At 44.0% G+C, this 27543-nt stretch overlaps 2 protein-coding genes across 2 annotated transcripts; one reads left to right on the top strand and one right to left on the bottom strand.

Annotated features, from left to right (window-relative positions):
- The first annotated feature begins 2901 nt into the window (after positions 1-2901).
- LOC124596523 (glycine-rich cell wall structural protein 1-like) lies at positions 2902-12008 on the top strand. Its single transcript, XM_047135695.1, has 2 exons — positions 2902-2947; positions 10342-12008. Exons 1-2 carry the CDS (start codon positions 2902-2904, stop codon positions 12006-12008), a joined length of 1713 nt encoding a protein of 570 aa, XP_046991651.1.
- An 836-nt stretch (positions 12009-12844) lies between these two features.
- On the bottom strand, positions 12845-27157 carry LOC124596514 (keratin, type I cytoskeletal 9-like). The gene is made up of 2 exons (XM_047135681.1): positions 27082-27157; positions 12845-13848 (listed from the first exon to the last, which is right to left on the bottom strand). Exons 1-2 carry the CDS (start codon positions 27155-27157, stop codon positions 12845-12847), a joined length of 1080 nt encoding a protein of 359 aa, XP_046991637.1.
- Positions 27158-27543: the final 386 nt, after the last annotated feature.

The following is a 27543-nucleotide window of genomic DNA, read 5'->3' as shown; positions in this document are numbered from 1 at the left end:
ACACTTAAAGTAGTAAAGAAGTTTTGCTTTTTGGGAAGCAAAATAACTGATGATGGTCGAAGTAGAGAGGATATAAAATATAGACTTGTAATGGTAAGGAAAGTGTTTCTGAAGAAGAGAAATTTGTTAACCTCGAGTATAGATTTAAGTGTCAGGAAGTCGTTTCTGAAAGTATTTGTATGGAGCGTAGCCATGTATGGAAGTGAAACATGGACGATAAAAAGTTTGGACAAGAAGAGAATTGAAGCTATCGAAATGTGGCGCTACAGAAGAATGCTGAAGATTAGGTGGGTAGATCACGTAACTAATGAGGATGTATTGAATAGAATAAGGGAGAAAAGGAGTTTGTGGCACAACTTGACAATAAGAAGGGACCGGTTGGTAGGGCATGTTCTGAGGCATCAAGGGATCACAAATTTAGCATTGGAGGGCAGCGTGGAGGGTAAAAATCTTAGAGGGAGACCAAGAGATGAATACACTAAGCAGATTCAGAAGGATGTAGGTTGCAGTAAGTACTGGGAGATGAAGAAGCTTGCACAGGATAGAGTAGCATGGAGAGCTGCATCAAACCAGTCTCAGGACTGAAGACCACAACAACAACAACATCGTACTTTCATCAGCACCCTGAGACCAATTTCAACATATGGATATCATTAGCTGATTAGCTCCTGCTCTCGTATGATGTCTACACTTGTTGCTTCGCTTCTGTATATAAATTTTGCAGAGACACTATGAGCCACATGTAAACATCTACGAGCTGTTTTATGTTAATGGATTCAGTATAGTATTACTTATTGCTCCTGTATATTTTTAGGGCCATGGCATTTTGCTCTATGCATCTTATTGTTGACACTCGCAGATAATGATATTTTTTATCTTTAAATTTTTAAAATTCTTAAACTTTTCATCCCTAATTGTAATATTTTTATCTGACTTTTAGTTATTTGTGGTGTATTTTCCTGTACAGCCTTCTGAAGAAGGGCACAAAGTGTCCGAAACCGGTGAAGGAATTAAATTCCATTTATGCGACTGGCTGGTTATTATTGCGTTAGATACAAATTATATAATACTTCATAAATACAATCTTGATGAAAAATTACAGCACTACATAATTGGCGTCTTTGTAAGGCCGCCGGCCGAAGTGGCCGTGCGGTTAAAGGCGCTGCAGTCTGGAACCGCAAGACCGCTACAGTCGCAGGTTCGAATCCTGCCTCGGGCATGGATGTGTGTGATGTCCTTAGGTTCGTTAGGTTTAACTAGTTCTAAGTTCTAGGGGACTAATGACCTCAGCAGTTGAGTCCCATAGTGCTCAGAGCCATTTGAACCAACCATTTGTAAGGCCCAACAAATGTCATAAATCCAGTACTACAAATAGAGTCTTTCTCCTGACACTATGACAAATGATTATAATTTTAATCGTGTTCTCTTCTATTTCTTGTGCCTCTGTCCCGCATCGACGCAGGGTCGGTGTGATTATAAACGGATTTGCCCTATTTAGTCCGCCTGCTTAGCTGGGTGGTAACGTGCTCGCATCCTATGCAAGTGGGCCCGGGTTCGATTTCCGACCCGGATGGAGATTTTCTCTGCTCGGGGACTGGGTGTTGTGTTGTCCTCATCATCATTTCATCCTCATCACCGGCGCGCAAGTCGCCCAATGTGGCGTCAAATGAAATAAGACTTGCACTTAGCGGCCGAAATTCCCCGACTAGGGGCCTCCCGGCCAATGATGCCATACGCTCATTTCATTTTTTCTTTTGCCCTATTTACTTTAAGAAGTAACTGAATGCCATTCCTGTCGCTATCCCATAACACCTGGAACGGAATATGATTATCCCAACTGACTTCTAAACGTTTGCAAGTCGTGTAACTAAAGGACTTGGCTACCAGCCCGGTACTCATCTACTGGGATGAGGAAAACCGCCTAAACACCACAGACTGGACGGCACACCGATGCAAGTCATTAATCTGCTTGGCGAAGTCGCCAGCGCACTTCCTCACCCCGTAAGTAGTGCTTTAACATTCACGGCTATCCGGGCGGGTGCTTGTTGTCGTGCCTTATGCACCTGAATTTGAGCCATCCTCCCAAAGTTATAATTTTACTTTTCCCTTGTGACAACCATTATAAATCGGTCACTAACCCAAAGGTATATTAAATATCAGATTTCTATTAGAGAAGCGATCTGTTAACTGGATTACCTAACCTATAATAAAAAGATCCGTAGCTAAACGTGGAATTCGAACGAGATGCTAAACGGATTTTTCTCTTGCCCAAAGCATTCCAAGTAGCGAAAGACATAGTGAATGGTTTAAGAAGTTCTATGGTCAACCGGTGATTGAAGCCAGATCCTTCGGATTTGGAGTCTGGAGTGTATGGTGTAATCAAATAGCACTAAGCCAAACGTAAATGTCTTGTAACAATTCTGCATTGTCTTTTATACAGAGATTCTGCATCTGTGTTGCAGTCCTGATACCTTTATCAGGTCGTAAGTTAATGTTTGGTGTTAATACGAAATCATTACAGAAGCACACCCCTGAAGACCTTTGAAAATGCCATGTAGAGAAAAAACACTAAATGAGTTAGTAAATAGCCTCAGAATTGCATCATATTATGACTGAAGCCACTTTTGCTGTAATATTGAGAGCGCTGCAACGTACTCGCAAAAAATTGGACAATTTGTAAAAAGAGAAACAGTAATGTTGATAAGACAAACACCGTATCGAGGACGAGACGAGCTGTCACATAATATTCGTCTGCTTATCTCTGTCTTAAGTCATCTTTAACGACAGCATCTTCTCAAACTGTCACCGTGGTGTTTGTGTCCGTACAAGGGAAACAGCTGCTCTGACAGTTTCGAGGTATAAAAGCCACACTGCTGTCTTGCCAACCCCCAGCCAAGAGCCATGCAGTCCGTCCTGCTCCTTTTGGCGGTAGCTGGCAGCGCACAAGGTAAGGCACACGATGCAAGCGTTTGCTTACGTCAACAAACACTGAGGTAGTTGACATTCCCTTCTTTTTCTTCTTCTTCATTTCATGTATTAGGCAAATTGCCTCTTATGGAACTGCATCTCTTGTATGGTGTCCCTACATTTCTTGTTCCATTGCATTTGTAACTGACAGCCTTTACCGAGACTCTTTCTACGCCCTTACGGTTTAGATAATGGGTAGGTAACCGGCAGCCAGCGACCGAATCCGGCCCGCGAATTGTTTCAACCTGGCCCGTGGAAAAAAGGCGTGAGAGAAAGAGCGAGGCTCTGCAGAATTTTGCAACGGAAGTTTTTAAGGCAGCTATTGTACAACGTCTTAACATTTCCTCTACAACTTACGGGTCAAAATGACCCGAGACGACAAGTTAGTGCCAGATAGAGGGGAACAAGCACTTTTTTTTTTTTTAAATTGTACCTCATTGTTTCCTAAAATTTTGAAAATCACACATTGCATGTAAAAAATGAGTTCGACCAAAAGACCCAAGGTCTCCGGATACTTCTGATCACATTGTGTAAGTGTTGCCATCTGTTGGTGGGTTCGGGAACTATCAAAATTGACATTGGTCTCACCCCTAAATGTCACTTAGGTAGTTCCCGTACCAAACAACAGATGACAACACCTACCTCTAAGCTTTTACGTTTTAGGGTTAGCCCATTTATCTGCGCGTGTCTTCAATTGTGAAATGGTTCCTCTAATACGGTTCCAGACTCTCGTGGATGCAGACAGTCCTCACACTGAGCAACTTTTGTAACCTTAATGTAAACATGGTACGCAGTTAACAGATGTTATCCTCTCATGTGGATGGTTTATTCGTTATTTCTCTTACGCGTGTCCTAAAAAAAAAAAGTTGCGCTAGATTCCCTAGTCTCACGACCACTCGTTTTTCATGGGGGTTCTCTTAAGTAGCGGAAGTTTAATTATAATCACCCCGCTGATCCTCGTGTTGTGTTAAGCGATTTATGGAAACTATAACGTTAACTTTTCCGGTTCTTATTTGTAAATTTAAATCCCGCAGTATGAATTACAGTGGATATTAGGTCTTTTGCTAAGAAAAAGCACGTATGATGCAGTTTTTTGGTGCCTTTTAGAAACAAAGTGGTGATCGCTATTACTGTGTTTCCTATCGAATCCCTTTTAGTCACTCGAATAACAGATTTGATCTCGTGGTATTTTTTCTCTTGCAGGACCAGAAAGATAAGGGCTACGAAAGTCAACATGGAACTGTTGAATGAGCGATAAAAGCACTGCGACGGGAAGTCACCACAATTCTGCCCGTTATGATCCGAATATCTGCAAACAACTCCGACACACGGTTCAGTAACGCGCCGTTAACAAACGCCACAGCCTGGTAGATCTTAATCTTCAAAGTGAATTAAAGAAATTACATCACAGGTTTTCTTCGACGAATAAAATGTTTTTGTATTATATGATTTGTCTAAGTTTAATTTTTTTTCCTAATCTAGGACTGCCTCGAGCAAATGCGACGATATATTTCACCGGCGCACCTATGTTGTTTTCCACTGGTGTGATGTTAAAGTTATTACGAATAGCTCTGGGACAATTACGTAGAACACAAAAAAATTTACGAGGAAATTTAGTAAGAGTTTTTGTTTTATAGGCATTAGGTGGTGATGCAAGGCACAATTCTTGCCTTTACTGGTTCTAATATGACTCCAATTTTATTGTGATAGTCTTCTTTCATCATTACCACAGTAGCATAGACCTCATCTCCAGGAAAATTAGAATTTCTTTGTTACAATTTAAATCTCGGCGAGTTTTTATATCACATTTCGTTAAGTTACTGTTAGGTCGTTTGCTCTTAAACAATATCCTTACTTATTTCAAAACGGATATTAGCAACAATGTGTTCCATTGGTATTCTAGAAACTGCAACGGCATGGTATTCTCCTTTGGTCATCACGTCTATATGATTCTTAGACAGAACCTTATCAACAAGTATCACCTAGATCTGAAGGTAGAAAAATTACTCTCTTCTTCTGCAAACTGCTCAATTTCTCTTTCTGTTTATTAACTGACGCCGACCAGTGTGGCCGAGCGGTTCTACGCGCTTCAGTCTAGAACCTACGGTCGCAGGTTCGAATCCTGCCTCGGGCATGGATGTGTGTGATGTCCTTACGTTAGTTAGGTTTCAGTAGTTCTAAGTTCTAGGGGACTGATGACCTCAGATGTTTTAAGTCCCCTAGTGCTCAGAGCCATTTGAAAAAATGGTTCAAATGGCTCTGAGCACTATGGGACTCAACTGCTGAGGTCATTAGTCCACTAGAACTTAGAACTAGTTAAACCTAACTAACCTAAGGACATCACACACATCCATGCCCGAGGCAGGATTCGAACCTGCGACCGTAGCGGTCTTGCGGTTCCAGACTGCAGCGCCTTTAACCGCACGGCCACTTCGGCCGGCCAGAGCCATTTGAACCATTCTTTATTAACTGACATCGTAGAATGTAAATCATGGCTCGGTAGTTAAACTATCGATCTTGTCTCATACATCACAACACGACCCATTACTGAGGAAAATGTGTATCTCCATTAACTTACAGTTCACCGCGCCAGGTAGCGTCGCGTGTGATGGTTGCGCTCTCGGAGCATCACTGACTGCGCCATCTTAGATTTGACGCGCAGCTGCGGAAATGAAATTTTTCTTTATCCCCAAAATATTCAGTGTTGTCGACTGAAGGTGTCTCTGCATCCGTGTGCCTTCCCAAATTTTAACTTTACCTGAGGCGTCCTCCCTGTGAAGCCGTTATACAATGCTGGCCCTTACGGGCGGTAGTTCCGTCCTTGCTGATTTTTGTTTTATGGGCATTAGGCCGTGTTTCATGGCATATCATCAGGCTCTGCTTTTGTGCCGTCAGTACTTTTTCAATGTTCTTTAGAGTCTACTATGATATAGGTGTCGTTTAAGATGGACATGTGGGAACGGATAACGGAACGTTACGTTTGCCACAAAATTGACATTCTGACGTATCCTGACCTGTTTAGAAAGGAGCGCTGTGGCGTGAGGAAGCAACAGTTAAAAAGAGTATTTACACAACAACAAAAATGGTTCAAATGGCTCTGAGCACTATGGGACTTAACATCTATGATCATCAGTCCCCTAGAACTTAAAACTACTTAAACCTAACTAACCTAAGGACGTCACACAACACCCAGCCATCACGAGGCAGAGAAAATCCCTGACCCCGCCGGGAATCGAACCCGGGAACCCGGGCGTGGGAAGCGAGAACGCTACCGCACGACCACGAGATGCGGGCACAGAACAACATGTTTAGTTTCTAAAGAGAAAGGAAATAGGCTGTTTTGTAAATCCCACTTATTTGAAATATGAGTTTATCTTAAGTTTTCTTAGTTCAAAGAACTAAAATATTGTCTGTTATGCGTGCAGTAATTTTGTCTTAGTCCAATGCAAAATTCGTTTACCAGTTTTTGGAATGATTCGCGAGAAGTATTTAGAGTATACTGCTGATAACAACTTGAAATGCATATACTTCTTAAAACTTAAGTTTTGGTGGAATGTAGGTGTTAACAAGATTTACAGTTTTGATGTTGATGGAGAGAGTACATGCACCGGAGTATATGAATATGCAGTTTTCGTTGGAACCATGGCGGTTACAGATACTACTTCCCTAATGACAAAGAGGTAGTTTCATTCATTGCAATGACACCTAATAAAATCAAGATAAAAAAATCATGAGCGGTTTTTTTTATTTTGTGTGGGAGTACGTGAAATGTATTCACAGTTGTGAATATGACAAAGAAAATTTGTGCCGGACCGGTACTCAAATCCGGATTTCGCGCTTATCCCATGCATGTACGAAGGAACTTTGCTCGTAAATCAGAATAATAGAGGCGCTGCAATATCGTATTTATCAGCCCACACCGGGCAAGCGACTTTCAAGTAAAATGGCTGACCTGCACGAGAATATACGTAATGGATGTACGAGTTCAGGCTGTCGACACATGGTTGACGACGCACGGAAGTTTGGGTCTAGCCTGAGTCGTGCACGGATGCCAGATGTAGCGCGACCGCTCTCAATAAGCGGGAAATAAGTGTTCAAATCTCAGCCCGGCACAAATTTTCACTGTCGTCATTCCATTATACAGCTGACGGTCGTCTATGTTCGCAACTACGAATACATTTCACATACTTCATAACAGCTGCAATCACCGCAGAGCCTGTTCCTTCGGACACGAACGCATGTTGCTGCGTAATTCTGAATAACACAGGCACTGCAATATCGAAGCATCTACATCTTTCTTTTCCCTAGCGTTTTTCCTGTCGAGTAAGGGGATTAGACAGATTTTACTTTTATTATTTAACTCTCTGGCCGGATGCCCTTCCTGACTCCACGGTCATCAAGGTAATCTAAGGGAGAGAAGTCTTTGGCGCAATCTGTTTATGCATCGTGTGTAAACTCTGTTCTGTGAGTTGTAGCATTCTACACTACTGTCCATTAAAATTGCTACACCAAGAAGAACTGCAGATGATAAATGGGTATTCATTGGTCAAATATATTATACTAGAACTGACATGTGATTATATTTTCACGCAATTTGGATACATATATCCTGAGAAATCAGTACCCAGAACAACCACCTCTGGCCGTAATAACGGCCTTGATACGCCTGGGCATTGAGTCAAACAGAGCTAGGACGGCGTGTACAGGTACAGCTGCCCATGCAGCTTCAACACGATACGACAGTTCATGAAGAGTAGTGACTGGCGTATTGTGACGAGCCAGTTGCTCGGCCACCATTGACCAGACGTTTTCAATTGGTGAGAGATCTGGAGAATGTGCTGGTCTTGGCAGCAGTCGAACATTTTCTGTGTCCAGAAAGGCCTGTACAGGACCTGCAACATGCAGTCGTGCCTTATCCTGCTGAAATGTTGGGTTTCGCAGGGATCGAATGAAGGGTAGAGCCACGGGTCGTAACACATCCGAAATGTAACGTCCACTATTCAAAGCGCAGTCAATGCGAACAAGAGGTGACCGAGACGTGTAACCAATGGTACCCCATACCATCTACGACGGGTGATACGCCAGTATCGCGATGACGAATACACGCTTCCAATGTGCGTTCACCGCGATGTCGCCAAACACGGATGCGACCATCATGATGCTGTAAACAGAACCTGGATTCATCCGAAAAAAGTACGTTTTGCCATTCGTGCACCCAGATTCGTCGTTGAGTACACCATCGCAGGCGCTCCCGTCTGTGACGCAGCGTCAAGTGTAACAACAGCCAGGGTCTCCGAGCTGATAGTCCATGCGGCTGCAAACGTCGTCGAACTGTTCGTGCAGATGGTGGTTGTCTTGCAAACGTCCCCATCTGTTGACTCAGGGGTAGAGGTAAGACGACTGTCATCTCGACTGCTAGTGATACGAGGACGTTGGGATCCAGCACGGCGTTCCATATTACCCTCCTGAACCCACCGCTTCCATATGCTGCTGACAATCAGTGGATCTCGACCAACGCGAGCAGCAATGTCGCGATACGATAAACCTCAATAGCGGTAGGCTACAATCCGACCTTTATCAACGTCGGAATCGTGATGGTACGCATTTCTCCTCCTTACACGAGGCATCACATTAACGTTTCACCAGGCAACGCCGGTCAACTGCTGTTTGTGTACGAGAAATCGGATGGAAACTTTCCTCGTGTCAGCACGTTGTAGGTGTCGCCACCGGCGCCAAACTTGTGTGAATGCTCTGAAAAGCTAATCACTTGCATGTCACAGCATCTTCTTCCTGTCGGTTAAATTTTGCGTTTTTAGCACGTCATCTTTGTGGTGTAGCAATTTTAATGGTCAGTAGTGTACTGTTTGCGTATCGGGAACCTGGGCGAGCATTTGCCTAAAGGAGCTGGGGACAGCTGAAAACCACACTCAGGCTGGTGCTGTATCAGCCCACGGTTATCCGCCACGTGGTTTCGATCTAGCCCACTTCCCTGATTAGCAAACTATCGCGCTACTGCTACACGAGAAGGTCACTATGTTTTTGCATAATATTAGCTAAGTCCTGACCATGTCTATAACGTAGTCTGCTGACAAAGGAACGTATGAACTTAACAAACTCTGCTACAGAAAATGCTTCAGTCATATCTTTTTAGATTTGCTGTGCTAGGAAACCCTTACGAAGCGGTTCTTTGTTAGAGATTCACTATTTGACTGCTCTTGCTTGAATGGAACAGTTGGAATAGGAATCACAGTGTGTAAGTGACAATCAAAGAGTTTCCGTCCGAGCACGCCACTACAGCGTGTATGCAACGTAGCGCGACTCCGATGTGGGTACTCCAGAACCGACATGAAGGCGAGGGATCAGTCTCTTCCGACGTGCGCGGGTCACATGTCAAAACGCGAACGAAGGCGACGTTCTCACCAATTGGGTGCAAACAGGACCAAAGTGCTGTTATTATTTTCTTGTCTGCTGAAGGATAAACATCGATGGACATCCGTTGGAAAATGAAAAATATGTATGGGCAGCATGTCTCTAAAAACCACGATTGTGCAACGGTTCGCCAAGTGGTGGTGCTACTTTATGATAACGCATGTCCTCATATCGCAGATGTCGTAATGCGGAAGTTGCGCCAGCTGAAGTGGGTGCAGCCGTCCTTTAGTCCTAATCTCTCCCCATGCAATCATACGCCTTCTTTTCCTTTATGGTCTTGAACAGTCGACGATTACTGTCGGACGAGAAAGTGCAACAGACACTTAACGGACTTCTTCATGCAGCAGGACACGGCGTTTTACTAAGCGGGTGTCCTCAACCTAATGCGTCGGTTGGATGATTGTCTCATTGCATACCGATTCTGGACTGTACGGCCTTCGAACGGAAACTTTATGAACTCCCTTTATTATACAACAAAACAGTGGACTCTAGTGAAGCCTGTGATTCCTGGTCAGAGTAAAGGACAAATGTCCCGGAACTAACGCTCTTACAGAAAATCGTGCTGCAGTGACGTTCGAGTTCTTTCATTTTCTTCGACAACAATCATAAAAGCATTTCATTTTGCAGTACGTAACTTATATTAACAATGCAGCGGCAACATTACGTCACGGCTTGCAGCATGTGCTTTATTTGACGATGACCACTGGCTGGTCAAAACGGTTACGTAAAATAGTTATGTAATTGTTGTCAAAGAAAATTAAAGAAGAAAATTGCTAAGTCACAATTTCAATTGACAATATGTTTCTCTTTTTTTTTACAAAACTGCATTCACAACAAAAAATGAAAAGGAATGGATAAACGTCTGCAGCTACCTAATTCAAAATAAAATATGCTATAATTCATACGTTTAAGTGACACTCAAGCCCAGTGGGTATTTGTTTCCAGCTTTCGGCCTGAGACACAGAGCTGATGGTGGCGCTATCAGCGCCTCCCAAGCGGAGGCATCATCAACAGGCGTGGGTGCTAGACTGCTAGGCCTTGGACTCGGTGCTTCCACAAGCCACGCCTCGGCAGAATCCGTTGGAGTGGGCCGAAGCAGCGATGGCATCAGTAGCTCCAAAGCACGATCATCATCTGTAGGAGTCGGTGCTGGTCTCCTGGGTCTCAATATTGGTGGTTCTCTGAGCCATTCCTCGTCTAAAGCCACTGGAATGGGGAGAAGTGACAGTGGTCTCAGTGCATCCAAATCAGGAGCATCATCCGTAGGACTGAACGTTGGTATAGGCGGCATAGGAGTGAAACTCAATATTGGTACAACCAGAGGAAAGTCATCAGCTGGTGCAGTTGGTGTGGGAAGGAGTGAGGGTGGATTAAGCGCCTCTGAATCTAAGGCATCATCAGTACGTGTGGGAGCTGGACTGCTCGGTCTTGGCATCGGTGGGTCTCTAAGCCACACATCATCTAAGGCTGTTGGAGTTGGTAGGAGTGACACAGGCTTCAGTGGCTCAAGTGCAGAGGCATCGTTTACAGGATTTGGCGCTGGTCTCCTTGGAGGTGGACTGGCTGGTTCCCAGAGTCAAGCTTCAGCAGGATCTGTTGGTGTAGGCCGCGGTGATGGTGGGTTTAGTGCTTCTAATGCAGAGTCTTCATCAGTAGGACTGGGAGCAGGACTTCTGGGCTTAGGGGTTGGTGGTTCCACGAGCCACTCCTCATCACAAGCTCTCGGAGTGGGTAGAGGTGACGGCACCTTCAGTGGCTCAAGTGCAGAGGCATCATCTACAGGATTTGGCCCTGATCTCCTTGGAGGTGGACTGGCTGGTTCCCAGAGTCAAGCTTCAGCAGGATCTGTTGGTGTAGGCCGCGGTGATGGTGGGTTTAGCGCTTCTAATGCAGAGTCTTCATCAGTAGGACTGGGAGCAGGACTTCTGGGCTTAGGTGTTGGTGGTTCCACAAGCCACTCCTCATCACAAGCTCTCGGAGTGGGTAGAGGTGACGACAGCTTCAGTGGCTCAAGTGCAGAGGCATCATCTACAGGATTTGGCGCTGGTCTCCTTGGAGGTGGACTGGCTGGTTCCCAGAGTCAAGCTTCAGCAGGATCTGTTGGTGTAGGCCGCGGTGATTGTGGGTTTAGCGCTTCTAATGCAGAGTCTTCATCAGTAGGACTGGGAGCAGGACTTCTGGGCTTAAGCGTTGGTGGTTCCACAAGCCACTCCTCATCACAAGCTCTCGGAGTGGGTAGAGGTGACGGCAGCTTCAGTGGCTCAAGTGCAGAGGCATCATCTACAGGATTTGGCGCTGGTCTCCTTGGAGGTGGACTGGCTGGTTCCCAGAGTCAAGCTTCAGCAGGATCTGTTGGTGTAGGCCACGGTGATGGTGGGTTTAGTGCTTCTAATGCAGAGTCTTCATCAGTAGGACTGGGAGCAGGACTTCTGGGCTTAGGGGCTGGTGGTTCCACGAGCCACTCCTCATCACAAGCTCTCGGAGTGGGTAGAGGTGACGGCAGCTTCAGTGGCTCAAGTGCAGAGGCATCATCTACAGGATTTGGCGCTGGTCTCCTTGGAGGTGGACTGGCTGGTTCCCAGAGTCAAGCTTCAGAGGATCTGTTGGTGTAGGCCGCGGTGATGGTGGGTTTAGTGCTTCTAATGCAGAGTCTTCATCAGCGTGACTCAGAGATGACTGGACGCTGTTTTCAATGCCATTAGGTTTCTTACACCGCATTAGAAGTAGTAATGTGTTGTGTTTTTGTTGTTTCAATATTTTCGTCCACCCCCAGTATTTAGTTTGAATCATAAAAAAATGATTGATAAAGCTGAAACTATGATTGGCAGTCGTAAATTTTAATTAACACCTCGAAAAATAATTTTTGCAATTATTGTCACGTTTTTTATCGTATGCCAAGATTCAGGCATTAACCTGCAAATATATAAAAAAAGTGAATAGCTCTATTTTTTCGAGCTGATAATTAAACATTTGTGACTAATTATCGTAAATGTGGATAATAATGTTCACATTAATAATTGTAGCTCCTTGATCCTGGTTGTTTAATACATTTATTCGTGAAATTATGTGAATCTACATAAAAAATCGAAACAGATATGTCAAGTTTAATGTTCAGTCATAGGTTTCACAAAGCACACAGTCGTCGCCTTCTGTCAAAACATTTATTTACCGTCAGTTACACTGATCACGAGAGTCTCCAACGAGCTCAGAGTATTCCAAGCAGTCCAGTACCTAATCCAACCGACGAAGCTACTGCATTAGATGCACTGACTCCACCGTAGCTCCCACCTGAAGCAGCAGCTTGTGACGATGAGAGAGAAACACCAACGCCAAGACCAAGGAGGCCGCCACCTAGTCCCACCGATGACGATTTAGACTGGGCGGAGCTTAGTGCAGTGCCACCACCACTTGTTCCGACAGCTCCTGCTGAAGAACGGCTTGTAGAGAGTCAAAGCCCAAGCCCAAGGCCACCTAACCCGGCACCCAGACCAACTGACGAAGACTGCGCTTCAGAGGTGCTGAATCCACTACCACCTCCGCCAACTCCCACAGACCCTGCTGAAGCTTGGCTCTCAGAACCTCCAAAACCTCCGAATCCTGATGATTTTGCTGCTGCTGTGGTACCACTTACGCTGCCTCCATCTCCACCCACTCCAACAGCCTGTGAAGAGGAGCTGCTTTTTGAGACACCGAGGCCTAAACCAAGAAGACCGGTGCCCAGTCCTAATGATGAAGACTCTGCATTAGATGAGCTAAACCCACTACCACTGTGGCCTACACCAACAGATCCTGATGAAGCTTGACTCTGGGAGCCAGCCAGTCCACCTCCAAGAAGACCACCGCCAATTCCTGTAGATGATGCCTCTGCACTTGAGCCACTGAAGCTGCCGTCACCTCTACCCACTCCGAGAGCTTGTGATGAGGAGTGGCTCGTGGAACCACCAACGCCTAAGCCCAGAAGTCCTGCTCCCAGTCCTACTGATGAAGACTCTGCATTAGAAGCACTAAACCCACCATCACCGCGGCCTACACCAACAGATCCTGCTGAAGCTTGACTCTGGGAACCAGCCAGTCCACCTCCAAGGAGACCAGCGCCAAATCCTGTAGATGATGCCTCTGCACTTGAGCCACTGAAGGTGCCGTCACCTCTACCCACTCCGAGAGCTTGTGATGAGGAGTGGCTTGTGGAACCACCAACGCCTAAGCCCAGATGTCCTGCTCCCAGTCCTACTGATGAAGACTCTGCATTAGAAGCGCTAAACCCACCATCACCAAGGCCTACACCAACAGATCCTGCTGAAGCTTGACTCTGGGAACCAGCCAGTCCACCTCCAAGGAGACCAGCGCCAAATCCTGTAGATGATGCCTCTGCACTTGAGCCACTGAAGCTGCCGTCACCTCTACCCACTCCGAGAGCTTGTGATGAGGAGTGGCTCGTGGAACCACCAACGCCTAAGCCCAATCATAGTTTCAGCTTTATCAATCATTTTTTTATGATTCAAACTAAATACTGGGGGTGGACGAAAATACTGAAACAACAAAAACACAACACATTACTACTTCTAATGCGGTGTAAGAAACCTAATGGCATTGAAAACAGCGTCCAGTCATCTCTGAGTGGATAAATACATGTCCTGTATGGCTTTCAAGGCAATAATACACCATTTTTCTTGCAATGTAGCGGGGTTGTTCAGGTAACGATGATAGAGGTGGATAGAGAGCACACACTCTTCTCTCCAAAATAGACCAAAAAGGCTAGTGAGATCTGGTGACTGTGGTGTCCAAAGGAAACTCGTCAATACATTCTCGTGCTCACAAAACCTGTTGTGGATGACGTGAGATATTTGAACAGGGGCCCTGTTGTCTTTGAACACAGCATCGTCATTGGGGTACGAACATTGATAATCCATGGGTAACCATGGAGCTCATGGAACATCACTATGTGGCTGCGCAATTCATCACCAAACCCCCGCCACCTTCCAGTCATGAACGTAAACTCGGCCAGAATGTGGAAACAGAGTGAAACATGACTCATTCCACAAAATGACTTTATTCCATCGCACCGCAGTCCACTTTTTATAAGTTCGGACCCATGTTTTCCTGTTGTGGGCATTTGCATTATTGACGAGTGGTTTTGGAATTCCAGCAGCCCTGCAATTCCCTACTTATCGAACTACCTTAATGTTCTTTTAGTGGTGACTTGTTCCGCTTGTGCGTCATTCAGTTCTGCAGTGACTTTTGCAGCTGTCGTTGTCTTACTCTTCGTTACAATTCTCTTCAATGCCCGTCTGTTACAGTCACTCAACACACACTTCCGTCCACCTTGTGACTTACAAGGGTGTGAATAAACGATTTGATATAATTTGATGGATATGCAGAGCGGTTAAAATAATGCAATCGGTCTTTCATTGTTTTTGCCCTATTTCCCTTTTAAGAGTTAAAACACACCCCATAAGGTTATCTGGCATATTAGATTTACATGGAATATGTTGGAAACCAAAAAATGAAAAATATGTGTTTCATATATTAGTTGAAATGTAACTCACATTTTTGAAAACTGTACACTCAACATTTTTAATAATTTCAAATTTTACAAAATAGCTCACAAACATTAATTAATTTCGTAAAATGAAAACTTTCTTTACAACTTAAATCAAAGAAGCTTCCACGCCACGTCTATCCAATTGTAATAAATAATTTGTTTTTTGAGTAATTTTGACATACCCTATTAAATATCTAAACGTTCATTATTATTCTAATTATTTTTATTACCTATTTGTGTTTTAGTTCAGTAACTGTTTCTTTAATTTTTAAATTTATGGTTTTTTTGGTCTACTATTTCAGTTAAGTGCATTTTGTTAACTGAGAATAATAATTAAGTCATTAGTATGATACATAATTATTACAATAATGGTAATCTGTAAGGAAATGCTTAAAAAAATGTTCAAATGTGTGTGAATTCCTAAGGGACCAAACTGCTTAGGTCATCAGTCCCTAGATTTACACACTACTTATACGAACTTATGCTAAGAACAACACACCCACCCATGCGTGAGGGAAGACTCCAACCTACGCCGGGTGGGTCCGCGCAGTATGTGATATGACGTCTCAAACCGCGTGGCCAGAGAAATGCTTAAAACATAACTTTATTTACCCTATGCATACAACATGAGCGAATTACTTCTCATATTAAACACAACGGACAACACAATGTAAAACAAAATTCAACAAGATTCTCAAGGTGTGACAGGTGCTACTCTAAATATCTTGAATTGTATCAGGGATATTTCAGCAGAATGGAAAACCTGGACAAAGAGAAATGATTATGTACTGGTAACTGCAGCTTGATTATATTGCTTCTCAAGTGGAGACTGACATCACAAGCATCCAGCAGAACTAGATATGAAAATCGTTGAAACCTGGCAGTCAAGGGAAGGCAGGATTCGGTTACGATTGTGGACGGGGCCGTAATCAGTTACTACTGGTTGCCTTTTACAGTTACACATAATTTATTTTAAACCAGTAATTGCAGATTCAACAATAAATAAAAATACCACACGCTAATAATGAAGGAATAAACAACTGTGTAAATAATAGTGTTTTCAGTTACTGAAATATTAAAGGCAAGTGGCCGCAAACACAGCAGAAGGCATCAGAGGGCAGGAATGGCAGTAAATAAGGTTCTAAGGCTTACTGCGAAAATACAAGTACCAAATTAGAATTTTAAGGCAAATGACCACAATCACACCTGAAGGCCTTATACACCAGGAACGGCAATAATATAAAAAAAATTAGAAACCTGCTGTAAAACAGCAAATACAATAGCAAAGGTTAATTAAAAAACAAGCAACTGATCACCAAACGGGTGAAATAAGATGATGGTAAACTTTGTAACACAACCCTTAACATCCACTGAACGCTACACTGCTAGAATTATTCCAGAAGGCGACCAGAACTATTAACTAGACATATATAACTTTTATGCAGGCATTGCAAGGTATTGTAATAAATAATACAATAATAAAACCCAAGGACCCGTACATAAGTTCCTTAAAGGGTACAGAGGCAGATTATACCCGTAGAAGGCGTGGGCTGAAGGAGCGTTACACTGAACTACTGGCCATCAGACCTCCTTTTAGAACACTCATCTCTTACAAGAACCAAGGGACCACAGACGGTGCTCCAGGAATTGACTTCTGAGAAGGGTCGGCAACAAACATGTTCGCGAGCGATGAGACAGGCAGCCAAGAGTTGCATTCACTTCACAAGATGGTAACTCAGACTAGTGGCAGCATAACGAATGACTAATGATAATCTTGCTGAAGCTACCTGACATCCGATTAACCAAATGCAACGATGGAACAACACGCCAAAGCCGAAACCGGCGGTCTGCACTACGTCCTCAAAATATTGTGCTTAGAGTGCCTGGGACGAGAAAGGAATCACTACCACCAGAGTAGAAGAATCGCCATCCGGCCTACAATCAAGAAAGCTGCCAAAACTACACGCCTTAGGGAAAGCAGCGGAGAGGCAACATACACTGCCGTTACATCCACTAACCCACAGGGCAGGTAATTGGGGCGTTAACTGGTTGAACTTCATAAATTGTAACAAGTTTAACGCAGTAAATAGTAATAAGAAGTCGAGGAAAGCTAATCAGATCCGCCTTCCGCAAGCACTCCCCTCGCTGCTCTTCGCCTCGGCGACACTTGGAGCAGCAACACGAACCCAAGTCACTGGAGAATAGCGAGATATCACAATGGTGGAGGTTTCTCTACTTGGATTGAAATGAACTCATCTTAAAGCTTGCTGGATCCGGTTTACGACGAGGTCGTGCACTCTCGTGACCACAGCGCTTCCATCCGGCAGTCCATGCGTGCCGCCAGCGGTCCGGGCGTGTTCTGGCACTGCGCGGACCTGGCTCCTCCTGAGTCCCCAACCGAAGGGCCCTCTCACACGACCCGGAAGAAAACAACGACGTGGCCCCAAAGATAGGGCAACAGTTACTACATATCGATAACCGCCACTGCTGCCACTAGCGGACAGCCAGTGCTTGCGAAACCGAGTGGCGGCAGTCAACACGAGAAGAAGACAAACGACTGTAATCATGCCAACTAAACGATACCGTCTGGCCTCCAACAGAGGGCGGAAACCTACAAACAGCACCAACGCGAGACGCAGCGTGGCTCAATCTTTTCATAAAGTTCTTCCAACATCGAAAGCTGTATACATCTGACAGCAGTCCCTTCGAGTCTTTTTGGGAGCACCAGATGAAGAAGTTCCTTGTCATGCGTGACACTCAAAATGGTTTTTTTACAATGAACACCTCAAGAATCCATCCATAATACAGATTTTCCCCCCGCGCTGTGAAAGAACGAGTCCATCAAATATTTTTTGATGTGATCAGATGTCGATGCTATTACAAGAACATTTGGGTCTCTGAAAAGAAATTCTCGAATTCTCGGTCCAAACTGTTCATTAGTTTCTTATGACAAAGGGGCTAAACAGTTTGCCAGCTGCGAAGACTGCACTCTCTGTTATGTAAGTGAAGTTTTGTTCGCGGCACGTCTTCGTAAGCTCTCATGAAGACGATCTCGCGAGCAGTCAAACAGCGTACATGTCATCAATATAGGTCGGTGTATTGGAACGATATGTTCGAGTACGTACTGTTCGGAGTGCTATCCGCTGAGAACAATCACTGCGACCAGTTCTTCACGACACGACGACGGCGATTTTAAGCAGCTGTTTCGTATATCATTAGCTGTTCAAAAAAATGGTTCAAATGGCTCTGAGCACTATGGAACTTAACATCTGAAGTCATCAGTCCCCTAGAACTTTAAACCTAACTAGCCTAAGGACATCACACACATCCATGCCCGAGGCAGGATTCGAACCTGCGAGCGTAGCGGTCGCGCGGTCCCAGACTGAAGCGCCTAGAACCGCTGGTCCACCAAGGCCTCATTAGCTGTTCCAAAGACTATTATCTGAAGATTATAAAAGGATTGTGTGCAACATGCCTTGTTGCCATTTCCAGTGCTCAGACCTGTCGGGCACCACTTCTCTTTAGTCACAACCAAGAGACACTGTGGGCTGCAGCTAGCTGTCCACCGATGATGGCCAACCTTTTTTACAAATAAAGAGCTTTTCAATTTATGGCTGGGACAACGTTCTCAACGAAGGCTGATACCCCAGAAATAAATTAATAAAGTTCAAATCCTCCAGATCTGACCTAGGGTTCTGGGAGGTTTCCTTTGGTTGTAAGGTAAATGCCGGAACTGTAAGCCCTCTCATTTATTTATTCTCAATTGGGACCTCCCATCTGCCCCACTATCATTTTGTCTGATAACTGGCTGAACAGAATCGCGACAGTTTAATGGGCCTGGTCTCGAACAGCTCACTTCACTCCTTAGAGTGGAAAAAAAAGCTCTGCAGATGCCTCGTACGCCGCTTGCTACTACTACGGAACTGTACAACGCCGCACTACTTCTGGATGTCATTACACTCTTCACGATCTCACTCCCAAGGAATGCTCTTTGGATTGCTATGCATCCCACTGATTTCTAGACTGGCTATCAATACGGACTCCTCTCCGGATTATTCTTTGGACTGCCTGTACTCTTCAGTATTCACTATACTTGTGTTGTTAAATAAACTTGTTGCCGGTCGGAGACTTTGTATTGTGTATCAAATACATCAATTTGCAAAAAGGGAAAGCGCCAAACGTTAATCCAATTAATATTAGCCAAACGCTAATTGATTATTTCAGCAATATGGAATCCCCTGATGGTTCTGTTAAGTCGCAGCAAATGGAACTGAAGAACACCATTGTAGCATTGATTTGTGACAGCATGGATGGACAATCGACTAGTATGGAACAAGATCGTGGGTTATGGTTTGATTGGTTGGAGCTCCAAGGTGGAACAGCAATCACTGAAGATGATTGTGTGCCAAAAGTCATGGCGAGCCCATTATACCAAACGAAGTCCTTTCTTCAGTAACCGGATTAAATTTCGAATATATGAAATCTGCCATTGAATTCTGGAAAAGCAGAGAGGAGGAAAAGGTCGTTTTCATACGTTAATCATAAATATCGCAAAGTTACTTCAGTAGCACAGCTGAATCTCTGGGAAACGTAAGTTATATTGGAAAGTTACTTCAGTGGCACAGGTGAATCGCTGGGAAAAGTATGTTCTTCATAATTGCTCAAAAGTGATAAGATGAAGGTAATACACTGTTGGACATAAAAAAAGCATTAGAGGCTATAGATCGCTACCTGATCAACCACGACACTGATATTCAAAAGTGAGCATCGTAACTGAGCAGGGAAGTAAAGTTAAATAATTTCCAGGCAAGCTCCAAGTGGCTGTCGACTTTTAAGAAGGCTCACGAGACTATATCTCGGAAAATAACACAGTCTATAAATAGAAACTACATAAACGATAAAAACGATCTCAACAAGGTCATTTTACGATCTGTAGTGCAAGCCAAAGAGTACATGAGGTTTTTGGGGGATGAAAGTGTACAAATCTGATCAAAGCTGATCCAACCTGGAGTTGCACTCTGGACACACTTTGTTCCAAAAGGGCGCAAAGAAAACTGAGTCCATTGTGCAGTCACTGTCATCAGTTACTCTGGCACAAATCAAGATATTTAGAGAATCGCAGAGCACAATTTGAGAATTCTGCTAAATTTCGTTTACATGGCCTTGTCCATCATATGTATTCTATGCAGAAATTTCGTTCATTTTATGTGAATGGCGTAAAAAAGTTATCCTTTAAGTACACTCCTGGAAATTGAAATAAGAACACCGTGAATTCATTGTCCCAGGAAGGGGAAACTTTATTGACACATTCCTGGGGTCAGATACATCACATGATCACACTGACAGAACCACAGGCACATAGACACAGGCAACAGAGCATGCACAATGTCGGCACTAGTACAGTGTATATCCACCTTTCGCAGCAATGCAGGCTGCTATTCTCCCATGGAGACGATCGTAGAGATGCTGGATGTACTCCTGTGGAACGGCTTGCCATGCCATTTCCACCTGGCGCCTCAGTTGGACCAGCGCTCGTGCTGGACGTGCAGACCGCGTGAGACGACGCTTCATCCAGTCCCAAACATACTCAATGGGGGACAGATCCGGAGATCTTGCTGGCCAGGGTAGTTGACTTACACCTTCTAGAGCACGTTGGGTGGCACGGGACACATGTGGACGTGCATTGTCCTGTTGGAACAGCAAGTTCCCTTGCCGGTCTAGGAATGGTAGAACGATGGGTTCGATGACGGTTTGGACGTACCGTGCACTATTCAGTGTCCCCTCGACGATCACCAGTGGTGTACGGCCAGTGTAGGAGATCGCTCCCCACACCATGATGCCGGGTGTTGGCCCTGTGTGCCTCGGTCGTATGCAGTCCTGATTGTGGCGCTCACCTGCACGGCGCCAAACACGCATACGACCATCATTGGCACCAAGGCAGAAGCGACTCTCATCGCTGAAGACGACACGTCTCCATTCGTCCCTCCATTCACGCCTGTCGCGACACCACTGGAGGCGGGCTGCACGATGTTGGGGCGTGAGCGGAAGACGGCCTAACGGTGTGCGGGACCGTAGCCCAACTTCATGGAGACGGTTGCGAGTGGTCCTCGCCGATACCCCAGGAGCAACAGTGTCCCTAATTTGCTGGGAAGTGGCGGTGCGGTCCCCTACGGCACTGCGTAGGATCCTACGGTCTTGGCGTGCATCCGTGCGTCGCTGCGGTCCGGTCCCAGGTCGACGGGCACGTGCACCTTCCGCCGACCACTGGCGACAACATCGATGTACTGTGGAGACCTCACGCCCCACGTGTTGAGCAATTCGGCGGTACGTCCACCCGGCCTCCCGCATGCCCACTATACACCCTCGCTCAAAGTCCGTCAACTGCACGTACGGTTCACGTCCACGCTGTCGCGGCATGCTACCAGTGTTAAAGACTGCGATGGAGCTCCGTATGCCACGGCAAACTGGCTGACACTGACGGCGGCGGTGCACAAATGCTGCGCAGCTAGCGCCATTCGACGGCCAACACCGCGGTTCCTGGTGTGTCCGCTGTGTCGTGCGTGTGATCATTGCTTGTACAGCCCTCTCGCAGTGTCCGGAGCAAGTATGGTGGGTCTGACACACCGGTGTCAATGTGTTCTTTTTTCCATTTCCAGGAGTGTATTTCTTTACAGATTAATATGGTTGTGATGATTTTGTATCATAATAATGAGGTACTTCTCATTTTCAATTAACAAACTATACGTATGTGAAATGGTAACTGCATATTCTCTCTTAAGAGGGTGATCGTGTTACCCCTTCTCTACATATTCGCCCTTCATTGCGACACATTTTTACCAACGATGGATGATTTGGTAGAGTTTGGTTGTAGAAGTCTGCATTTTGACTGTTCAGGAAGCGAATATCACCTCATCGCTGTTCTGGAGCGTTGTTTCTTCATCAGAGGAAAGATAAAGAATTAAATCGGTGTCACGTCAGAATAACAAAATTTTTAAGCTCAAAGAAGCTGCGTGTTGAGAGACTCCCGCTCTTAACGTGAGCTTGCTTGTCACATGGGATATCACTATCAGGGGTACTTGCTTGAATATGCCCAGTTATAACGCTCTAGTACGGCTCACGCACGCGTGCTTTGGGGGGTTGTACAGCTATGGCATCTAATGCATTAGCTGCACGAAGTAGCTAATAAAATTTCTAAACAAGAATTTCCCTGGTGCAAACAAATAACGACTTCAAATCTCGAGAAAAAACTCGAAATGCATACGGACTCACTTGGAATGTAACATGTACTGAAAAATACTGCTAATGTGAACGGGCATTCTTTCGTGTATTTACAGCTCAAATCAGTACTGCTCTTTCTTAAAGGGTGCTATTACTTCTAAGAGACATGAAGAGGAGACTTGGGTAACGTAAGTCAATTCATTTAAAGATGGGTTGATTATAACGCTGGGTTAATACTAAATCTGATACTCAACTATTGCCATGTGCCCTATGGCTTCACACACTTGCCTAGTGGCTTTACGCACTTGAATTATGACGTACATAGTCTTTTGACTAACATGAAATACACATTTGAGGAGAACTCTTTGTACAATGTTTCATCAGATGCATTCCAGTTTTGTGGCTTATATGGACACCACAAAGTAGAATCATACATGCGAATTACTTCGAGGAAACATGCAACAATTAATTCAGTGGTCAATACAACATATAGCACTGTTGGGTGGCACATAGAGTACGTTACGGAACAAGAGGGTGGAATGCACTGGAGCCCCCCGAATCGGTGACCTTCACATGCAATGGTACAAAAACATAAACGCCATTCAGGGCCAGGAACCGACCATATATGCAGGTCGTCATCTCATTCAACAGTACCTCTCTATTGTATTGAAACTCACAAAGGGAGTGATTAGCCAAGCTATCCTTCAGCTACCTAAGCCTAATTCCCCCATAAGAAAACTTAGATTAAAGAACGGCGTGTTCATCTCATTTAGCATTGCAAGTTTGTGTACTTACCAATACTGAAACGAACCAGCATTTAGTTTAGCATCACACGGTGGCTCATGGTCCGAGGGATTACCTGAAATGTAAATAACACTCGACTTCACTGTAATTCAAATTAACACACGGCGGATTCCTCTCATTTAGCAATGTAGAATTTGTGTACTCGCCATCGTTGAAATGAACCAACATTTGCTCTAGTCACGCGTGGTAACGGAGGGTCAGAGAAACTATCACAAACGCAACTTAAATAGTAATTAAATATCTCAACTTGAATTCAACACAGAACCAAAAACTAATATGGAGCAGGTACTGGCTGTTAGAAAGGCGTAATGACACTTTCAAATTTTTAGTAAAACTAAAAATTCACCAGCAATTACGAATTGTTAAATAATTAATCACAATCTTGGTGAATGATATGTATCAGTGTACATTCGGCATGTAACTTCTGTTACATAATTCAAGGATATCGCAGCTAAATAGAAATATTTCTAATCAAAATATCCACGGGTGTGCTGCCGGTCTATAGTGTCCAACGTTGGACACTATAAACCGGTAGCACACCCGTGGATATTTTGATTATCAAATACGCCGGGAGAAACTCAAGAATCACAGAAATATTTCTTTTTAGAATTTTAATTTACTTGATATTACTTAACCTAAAACTGTAAAAGCATAATGACCATTTACACAATTAAAATTTACTTGAAACTGGTTGACCAGAAAACCAATAAAACCATACTAAATATTTACACAACGCAGTACAACAGGCACAATTTTCTACTAATCTCGAAATAGCATTAAAGAATTTCTTACAAGTCATGTCCACACCTCGCACACCAGGCAATGAAAGCATCTCACATACAGTCACAATGACGTGGTATTAACAACCCTTAAGGTTACATTAAATTACCAACACTTGACAAGCATTAGAAAATTTCTTTTACCCGTAGCTTGACAACCCAGGCGGCCCAATAGCTTCAGACCCGCTATCAGACAAATATCACTAAGGGCAGGCACCCACAGGATTTTACCAAGAGCGAGAAAATTTCAGTTGCAGCACTGAGAGACAAGGCCCCTCCCCCCCAAATATTTTTTAGAAGAATAACACAGTGGTCACACGTCATAGTTTTATCAGTCATACAGCTGTAGATCTTTACACAAGCCTCAGGTACCGCTGGAACAAAATTAGCGCAAGCATCGTGCGCTAACAGCGTGAGTAAAACAGTCAAGTCTTTTCTTTAAGTGGAAGGATACTCCTTCAGGATACTTAAATACCACTTTCTTCATACAACTATATATGAATGCTTGCCTTATAATAATTATTTTGAATTATTTTGAACAATTAGTTCATGAGCCCACTCGAAGTGTAAATGGTTGCGAAACCATACTTGACCTGTTAGCAATAAATAATCCTGGACAAATAGTGAGTGTTGTGACGAATACAGGGATTAGCGACCACAAGTCAGTTGCTGCTAGGCTGAATACCGTAACACCTACAACTACCAAAAAGAAACACAAAGTATATCTATTTAAAAAAAGCTGATAAAAATGCTCTTAGCGCTTTTTAAGAGACAGTCTTCACTCCTTCCGATCTGATCATGTAAGGGTAGAAAAGTTGTGGAATGTTTTCAAAGAGATAGTATCAACAGCAATTGAGAGATATATACCACATAAATTAATAAGTGATGGTACTGATCCCCCATGGTACACAAAACGGGTCAGATCGTTGTTGCAGAAGCAGCAAAGAAAAGCATGCCAAATTTAAAAGAACGCAAAATCCCCAAGATTGGCAAAGTTTTACTGAAGTTCGAAATATGGCGCGTACTTCATTGCGAGATGTTTTTAATAATTTCCACAACGAAATTCTGTCTCGAAATCTGGCAGAAAACCCAAAGAGATTCTGGTCATACATAAAGCACACCAGTGGCAAGACGCAAACAATACCTTCACTGCGCGATAACAACGGTGATGTCACTGATGACAGTGCCACTAAAGCAGAGTTATTAAACACGGTTTTCCGAAACTCCTTCACCAAAGAAGGCGAAGTTAACATTCCTAAATTCCAATCAAGAACAACGGCCAAGATGAGAAACATAGAAGTAGATATCCTCGGTGTAACAAAGCAGCTTAAATCACTTAATAAAGGCAAGGCCTCAGGTCCAGATTGTATACCAGTCAGATTCCTCTCAGAGTATGCTGATAAAATAGCTCCATATTTAGTAATTATATACAACCACTCGCTCACAGAAAGATACGTACCTAAAGACTGGAAAATTGCTCAAGTCACACCAATACCCAAAAAGGGAAGTAGGAGTACGCCGCTGAATTACAGGCCTATATGACTAACGTCGATTTGTAGTAGGGTTTTAGAACATATACTGTATTCGAACATTACGAAGTAACTCGAAGAAAACGATTTATTGACATATAGTCAGCACGGATTCAGAAAATATCGTTCTTGTGAAACACAACTAGCTCTTTATACTCATGAAGTAATAAGTGCTATCGACAGGGGATGTCAAAGTGATTCCATATTTTTAGATTTCCAGATGGCTTTCGACACCGTTCCTCACAAGCGTCTTCTATTCAAACTGCGTGCCTACGGAGTATCGCTTCAGTTGTGCGACTGGATTCGTGATTTCCTGTCAGAAAGGTCACAGTTCGTAGTAATAGACGGAAAGTCGTCGAGTAATACAGAAGTAATATCCGGCGTTCCCAAGGAAGTGTCACAGGCCCTCTATTGCCCTGATCTATATTAACGACATAGGAGACAATTTGAGTAGCCGTCTTAGATTGTTTGCAAATGATGGTGTCATTTACCGTGTTGTATAGTCATCAGATGACCAAAACAACTTGCAAAATGATTTAGATAAGATATCTGTATGGTGCGAAAAGTGGCAATTGACCCTGAATAAATAAAAGTGCGAAGTTATTCACATGAGTACTAAAAGAAATCAGCTAAATTTCGATTACGCGATAAGTCACACAAATCTGAGGGCTGTAAATTCAACTAAATACTTAGTGATTACAATTACAAATAACCTAAACTGGAACGATCACATAGATAATATTGTGGGTAGAGCAAACCAAAGACTGCGATTCATTGGCAGAACACTTGGAAGGTGCAACAGGTCTACCAAAGAGACTGCTTACACTACGCTTGTCCGCCCTATTCTGGAGTACTGCTGTGCGGTGTGGGGTCCGCATCAGGTGGGACTGACGGATGACATCGAAAAAGTACAAAGAAGGGCAGCTCGTTTTGTATTATCGCGAAATAGGGGAGATCGTGTCACAGACATGATACGTGAATTGGAGTGGCAATCATTAAAACATAGGCGTTTTTCGTTGCGACGGGATCTTCTCATGAAATTTAAATCACCAGTTTTCTCCACCGATTGTGAAAACATTCTGTTAGCACCCACCTACATAGGGAGAAATGATCATCACGATGAAATAAGAGAAATCAGGGTTCGCACGGAAAAATTTAAGTGCTCATTTTTCCCGCGTGCCGTTCGAGAGTGGAACGGTAGAGAGACAGCATGAAGGTGGTTCATTGAACCCTCTTCCAGGCACTTTATTGTGAATAGCAGAGTAATCACGTAGATGTAGATGTAGATGTAGATGTAGACCCTTTGAAATCGCTCTGGTTACATCACACAGAAATTCCTCATCCCAAATCCGTCTGCCTAGGAAGGTAATGGAGAAGTGAGAAACGGCTCGATCTCACAGACGAATTACAACTCCTGCTAAGAAAGTCAACTGTGTGCTGTAATCACAACCGTTAGCAGCAAAACGACAACAAAATACTAATTTATCACCACTAGTATCCACAACAGGCTGCATAACTAGAAACGTAGGCACACGTTATACAGTAGATGTATAGGAGTAGTGCATACGATTAGACGTAATGCCTTAATACTTTGCTGTCCCTAGTTGAACCAGGATACTTCTGTCGTATAAGATCCAATAGTCTCCGCCTCTGGTTACAGTTGCGCGACGTCTTCATACGTATATCCAACCGTGAAATCTGGATAAATATTGATCTCTCCCAACTGAGATCGTTCAACCAGCCAAATGAGCACGCAGTTCGTACTGACTGTCGCCAGGGAGCACCAGCCGTCTCCTACTGCCAACACACATACCCTCCCGCTCTTTGCCTCTAGCTCCGGCGTCCGGCCGAGGACGTCGCCACTGGCAAGCGTCAAAGCCAGTGGCCATCACAAATGTGCCATTCCACGGTACAACACGATCGTTAATTTAATTCATAAAACCAGAATCTGAATGCTTACTATGATTAACATAGACCTATAGTTACTTAGTGGACTCAAAGCCCAACGGTTTTCCCTGTGAACAAAGAATAATTCCCAAAGTTCCTCAAACCATCTCAAATTTACACAAAATTACGGAATAATCTCGATTCGTGAATGCTACACTCCTCTGTATTGTATCTATCTGAAGTTAAATAAAAAGTACCATATTAATGAATACTTTGTTCACAGTCTTGGTGCCCAGCAAGTCAGGACATCTACATCTACATTTCTACTCCGTCAGCCATTCAACGGTGTGTGACGGAGGGCACTTCACGTGCCACTGTCATTACCTCC

The sequence above is a fragment of the Schistocerca americana genome, chromosome 1 (genome assembly GCF_021461395.2).
Source record: "Schistocerca americana isolate TAMUIC-IGC-003095 chromosome 1, iqSchAmer2.1, whole genome shotgun sequence".
Lineage (NCBI taxonomy): Eukaryota > Metazoa > Arthropoda > Insecta > Orthoptera > Acrididae > Schistocerca > Schistocerca americana.
The sequence above is the reverse complement of the archived record's forward strand: the minus strand, read 5'-3'. Positions and strand labels throughout refer to the sequence as shown.